The sequence below is a fragment of the Opisthorchis viverrini genome, assembly GCF_000715545.1.
Source record: "Opisthorchis viverrini unplaced genomic scaffold opera_v5_134, whole genome shotgun sequence".
Classification (NCBI taxonomy): domain Eukaryota; kingdom Metazoa; phylum Platyhelminthes; class Trematoda; order Opisthorchiida; family Opisthorchiidae; genus Opisthorchis; species Opisthorchis viverrini.
In genome coordinates, this window is record NW_008751778.1 from 904,289 (window position 1) to 910,828 (window position 6,540).

General features: G+C 41.5%; 2 protein-coding genes across 2 annotated transcripts in view; one reads left to right on the plus strand and one right to left on the minus strand.

The window, feature by feature from the left end:
* T265_06089 (hypothetical protein) overlaps positions 1–6,540 on the plus strand; it is a gene marked incomplete at both ends in the record, with an annotated part of 53,966 nt that overhangs the window by 11,097 nt on the left and 36,329 nt on the right. The gene's annotated exons all lie outside the window — the stretch shown is intronic.
* T265_06090 (hypothetical protein) overlaps positions 1–6,540 on the minus strand; it is a gene marked incomplete at both ends in the record, with an annotated part of 17,757 nt that overhangs the window by 2,426 nt on the left and 8,791 nt on the right. Inside the window, one exon of the mRNA XM_009171268.1 lies at positions 1,821–1,969. Coding sequence (XP_009169532.1) covers positions 1,887–1,969 — 83 coding nt within the window. The remainder of the gene's footprint in view (positions 1–1,820; positions 1,970–6,540) is intronic.

Below are 6,540 nucleotides of genomic sequence, written 5' to 3' on the forward strand. Positions count from 1 at the left end.
AGTTCATCAGAAATCACTCCCCGGAGTTACCAATACGATATACTAATCATGAGACAAGTTGGCGATTACGTTTATGATACAACTGGGGGTGAATTTCCGACTGACTGAAAATAAGCTACAAGGCGCACGCTTACAGGTGGATTATCTCGTGAAGACCACATCTTACATTCGGCTGTATTCCCACTGTTGTAGAGGACTGTAAGAAAATGTTGTGAAACCTTGTTGCAGTTTTACAGTGTAGCCGGTTTATGCAAATTTTGTATTAAGAATTATCGGTTCGGTTGATTTTTCAGGTTGAATTATACTTCACAATGTGACGTGGGTCGAAATACAAGGGATTGCATCTAAAAAAATGGAAAATACTTGTGTGCTGGCTTGAAACTATGTTATAATTTCAATGGACTAAATTCGGGGCACATTGTTTGTCAAACATCCGTTTTTACTGATATAGGGATAAAACGCATAAAATTGCAAATTTCAGTCAGCAAAATGGTTGTTATGTATAGACGATAGGTGTGAGTGATCAAAGGGGAATTCTCAGTTTTGCATTAACTGGAATTTTCTAAAGCAGTGAAGAAAACAGGAAGGTTTCCTCTGTTTTGATTTTTCGGCCGTTATGGGGACGAATTTTCCAGAGGCTTTGATACATCCTGCTGGAATATGGTTATCGCCTGTCTCGAAACGACCCGTTCGACTGCATATACCTCATACATTGTACCTTGCTTGTATTTGTGCGTTCAGTTCAGTAGTCGATAAATCTCACATGCAAGTCAGCTTTTCACAGGTTGCTTCTCGTTTCGCCCTAGGCAGCGAATGCACAATACCTTTGCCTACTCTTTGTCCAGTGCAGACAAACTTCAAAAGCTCGTTCACCCTTTTCCACTTTTTAAATGAGTATGCTTACTGTTTTCTTCTATTAGTTCATAAAAACATTTTAAGCAAGGATTGCTTGATCGTACCTCTGAATACCGGCGCACAATAAAGATAAAACACCTATTTTCTCAAGCTACTGGTGATACTTAGTGCCATGTCAATGATTATGGTGATCATTTCGTTAAATATCCGTTTCGTACTCAGGAAAACAAATCTACACAGAACAAATACTTCTCAATGCAATGCAGGATAAAGCTATTTTTGCTCACTATTGTTAAATGAAACGTGATGCGCTAGATGCTTCTCCTGATTAGGACTGATAAACGTGCATTATACCAAACTTATCTTTGACACGCGGAAAAACTCCACGAGGTATTCGACGATTCCCTAAGGTGCATCTGAAGTGGAGTATTGAACAGAAGCGTCATGAGCTCGGTGATGCTACACGGTCTGCGATTTCAAAATTGAATTCCACTATAAAAACATGGAACTTCCGAGTTTGTGTCGCTATATTGTTTGCAATCCTTGTGTTAAGATCTATTTGAATCCATAAACATTCCAATGATTGAACGACAGAAATTCACGAATCCAAAGGGAAATGTCTGTACAGAAAGCAGTCAAACCGTTGTTTATTTACCCTGGGTCAAAATTGTCTAGCAACCTATTTTCAGCAAGATTGATGTGCTTCGTGACACATTCAAATGTGGGTAAATGGAATTTCCGTTTTTGAATTCGATCTCAAATGTTTGCGATCCTAGAGCACAACTGAAGATGTTTGTGGATTTCTGTTTTACGAATATTTTTGTCCGTAACGATGAAATTGGGGGTCTGAAAGTATGACATACCAAGAGATACGGGTTTATTCCCTAATTTAGAGGAAAATAAATAATTGCTCCAATAAATAAAAGATAGTTGGCGTATTATATCAATTTTGACTGGTTACCTACCGAAATCCTGAGGGATAATTACTGGTTGAACCCTGGAACTCAGATCAGCAATAGTGTGTTGCTTTCTTAGCATTCTTCGTTGATTTTCTGGGAATACCGTGGTCGCAGGAACAATCGGCGACCTGTCAGGGACATGGGGCTCGGGGGACCTGAAACAGTGGACAAAATTCAACTGCTTTAGTAGTAATGTTGCAAAGACGGTGCCTACGTGTGACCATAATCTTCACTACAAACAAGGCCGTGTAAAGTATTGATTGTCTCTGCTACGTCAGCTCACATATTTGGTATCTCTTCCGGAAAGAGCGTAGACTTGACAAAGGAGATGTCCTAAGTAGCCAAACGTTGGCTGAAATTGCATACTATATATATACTACTTGGATAATATGTAGATGTTTTCGGATTCGGTATGGTGCACAACATGCTATTTATGATGTGCACTGTGTAAGTACACGAAACCTATGCAGGGATATGTGTAAGCATATAAGCTTACTAAATCTTCTTTGAGCACTGTGCTCGTGGCTTCTTTGCAGTCACGTTTAATATTTTATTTAAAAAACTGGTCTGCTACTTGTGTAACCAGCGAAGGGAGCAAAACGGACAATGAGCGTCGGCACATGGCTGAGAGACTGTGCAGTTATTGGTGCAATGGTCAATTTGGTTTACCGATAACTCTGCACTGAATCATTTGGCACACAGTTTCAAGGCCCCTGACGCCTATTGCAAAACAGTGTTGTGTAGTATGAGGTTTCGCTGTCAGCCTAACGTCTTGCAGTTGATCCAACAGAATGCAATACTGGTGTGGTGAGATTACATAAGAGACGGGTGAATAAATCTTCTGGATGTGAAATGCAGATCAAATATTGGTTTTTTGGTTACGTCTTTATGACCGACGTGTTTGTAGGTTGGTTGCCATAGGCAGAGAGAGTTTTGGAGTGCCAAATCAAGGGTAAGCACAGAGATTTCTCATCGTTCACCTCACCTGATGCATTGTTGGCAATTTTCTGACCGATCTAGATACTACTGGGTTTACAGCTGAGTTAGTTTTAATCAGAGATTACATTCCTATTTTACTTGTCTGTTTAAGTCTAATCTCTTTACATTTGTAGGCGCCGTTTAGACCGTAAAATTTTATTGAACACTATTTTTTATTGAAGTTATCCTCGTCACACCAAACCTCATTGACCAATGGATATTTCCATTAATCATCCTTAGAATAAAACTCAGTTTTAATCTTTGACATTCATCTCAAATTAGGTAGTGCTGCGAGGCTATATTGCGAACAAAAGCTTGAATTTTGTGCTCACTTTTGGAAGAGAATAACGCCGAATGTATGTGCAAAGTCAAGTAGACTAGCACTCTAATACCATCTCCACATCTCTCAAAAAGTTTGCTTCCAAGCTGCATTTATTGAACAGGTCCACCAATCTTTAAAATTCTCACACTACCATGAGAGCACCACTGAACGTGCCATTAAGGTCAAAATCTTCAAAATTAAGTTTACTGTATAGAAGCCAGTAAGGGCAGAGTATATGTCATATCATGACCGCCTAACGTCAACTTTCTTTGTATCATTAAACAAGGAGAGAATTACACTAGTGGCCTGCGCAATGCATGTTTTTGGAAACCCTACTGAATGCATATCTTAAAATACCTCAGAACCCCGGGAACCTCTTCGCTGCTTTTAATCCCCTTGCCAATACTTAATAAGGAGTAAGCACATCGAATATTGCCCGACAAATTTAGGCACGAAGCGCAATGAAAACGGACCTGAAAAATTTCAAATGATCAGACAGGTGAAGTTGTCTGTTTGTGTACTTATTTACATTTTCAAAAACTACCGCGGTATTATTTGAGTCTGCAGCTTTAGGTCTTTGGCATTTTCGAGTTCACTCAGGACACCTACAGATTCACCAGGGCAGTCTAAGTTGTGGATGCAATTGTTAGTTCCAGAAGTGTGCCAAATGCTGAAGGAGCTAAACCACGTTAGTAAGCTCTCTCCCCTATATGATCGCCGTACGGTTTTACTGTGAGTGAGAATTAGTGACTGGTACGTCTCAAAATCTCCCTGCCTTTACAACCCGCCCCACAAAAGTGAGGAGACCACAAATGTGCTTTCTTCTCTCGATAATTTACAGTTCTTTTTATAGACACTGGGGCCCAGGTGAAGTATGGTGGTTATCTATTGGACTATTTTATTGAAACTATAGCAGTAAAGGACTGTATGCATTCAATTAATAAAATTGTTTCACCATTGTTTCCAACACATAAGCAACTGGAAGCAGATATATTTGTTTTCTAAACTGATGCCATTAAGACCTACACTTCTGACGTGTGCTGTCATACAGTCACGGGCTTGTCAAAAAGTTATTGCTTTGGTTGTTACGGAGGCATCTTTCGTGCTTGTAAAAAGCGAGGCCGATAAGACAACCAGAAATGTTGCCCTGTTGATTTGTAGGGCATGACACGATCGTGGTTGGCTATTTATATGCAGGTATTTCTCACGCCATCACACTTACACTCAGGATTATCTGGATGACTGGAAAATCGCCACCCATAATAAAAGACCAAAACCGCTGAGTGCTCTCGCACAGGTCTTCAGAGCAATGCTGATCAAATGAGCGACAGATTTATCTATCAAACCATGGCTGTTACAAAGTGCATCAATGTGCGTGATGCTGAGATAAGAGAACTACCTCCTTACTGTGTTGATCCACAGTTACCAGAATTTAACCGAGTGCCAAGAAATTTGCCCCAAAGATGCGCATTAAAATATGACCCCTGTCTGGTCCGATCATATAAGTGGAAGCTTGAATGATGAAAAATTTGTAATGAGGGGTGAACTGTGAAGCGATTAGTTTATTATCAACCAATAAATACATCCTACTAGTCCCGGGTAACCAGTAACAGTTTAAGTCCAGCTTCACAGAATGCATTGCAATCAATTTTACACAATTCATCTCAGTTTTCTCGCACCATTAACTACGGAGAATCTATTTCAGGTTTTCTTATGCTGATGTGCACTGTGTATCCTAGGGATGAGACGACTTAGTGGTTAAAGCACGAGTTTACTGAGAGGATGGTCTGTGGAGGTCACCTATCCGATCACGCGTCACAAACTCTCAAACCACGTGACAATCCCACTTGCAACCTTAGCCGACAACTTGAGCGCTACAAACCCTCATCCATTTTTGTTTACGCGGCTACCACTTGCATCACCCGCCAGGCTTATGAACTTCATTCAGTGCATCAGGTCAAGTTGTATTCTTGATCGTGCAAGCATCAAACACGAAGGGACACCCACTCTCGACACTGTGATCAGTAGGCATACAACTGGGCTCAACTCGCACACTCGCGCGCACAGGACAGGAAGTCAACAGAGCCCCGCAAGTCTCCACGGACAGCTACGGAACACGTGTAGCAGTTATACTGCCGAAAAGACACGTCCCACGTCCGGAGTTTCACTCAGGAACACTCAACAAAGGACCTCCAACGGTAAGTCAGTTTTTGGTTTATTCCACTTTTTGCATTGTACTCATTTTTATCAAGGGCACCTAACTATTGTATTCATCACAGTCTAGTAAGAGATATTTTTTGTGCTTTTTACATTCTTATAATCAATTTAATTACGTCACAACTACAGCACTAATAATTGGTTAGCACGACGTGAACATACCATGTCAGATCCTCTTACACAAGTTATTCCCTTACCTTCAACTGCACCGACACCAAACATCAACACCTCCTCGGTTCATCTTTCACCATTCTGGCACCACAACCCATGCATCTGGTTCAGACATTTTCAAGCTCAGTTTATCTTTCGCGCAATCACCCAAGAGCACACTATGCATCACCACGTGCTTGCCTGAAATCACAGCTGACTTGCGCGATATTTTATTGACAGCTGACCTCCCCAAGCCGTATACTCAATAACGTACGGCCATCATCAATTGCTGTTGTTTATCCGAATATAAACAACTGAACCAACTGCTAAGCGCAGATTCTCTTGATGGGTCTACCGCATCTCGACTGTTGTGACGACTTTCCAACATCATGGGGGCCGTAAAATTGATGAAACCTTGTTTAACCAGCTTTGTCTCAAACGTTTATTCACCCACGTGAAATCACGTATCGCTTCCAGTTCAGATGCTCCACTCCCTGGACTTGCCAGCATAGCAGATAGGATACTCGAAATTCAACCTTGTTCCATTACCATTTCCTCTGGCAGCGCATCGAATTCTATATCCGCCCTTCAGGGTTGGCTTAACCAGTTAGCTAATTAGACCGCGATTATCCGTATAAGCTGTTCTCAACCCTATCCTCGTGCATCTTTTATTTCGCGTTCTAATTCTCGTTCACATTCATCCTCCAAGAAAAACCATACTGTTTGTACAACACTACGTTCGGTCATAGAGCCAGGAAGTGTTCACACTCGTGTTCTTCCCGACCAATTCATTCGACTCCTCAGTCATTTTTGGGAAACTCGCAGACAGAACTACAGAGGCGAACAAAGTTCTAAGCCCAACCCATATTGCTCGCCGCCTCACAACCATCGACATACCCTCCGGTCTAAATTTTTGGTAGACATTGTGACTGACATCCACACTACACCCGGAACCGCCGCTTCCTGCAAACCCATCGCTACTTCTTTTGCACTGACGGCCGCGAATGGCTCTCCAATTATGACCTAAGGACTGAGCACTCTACCACTAAACATTGGGTT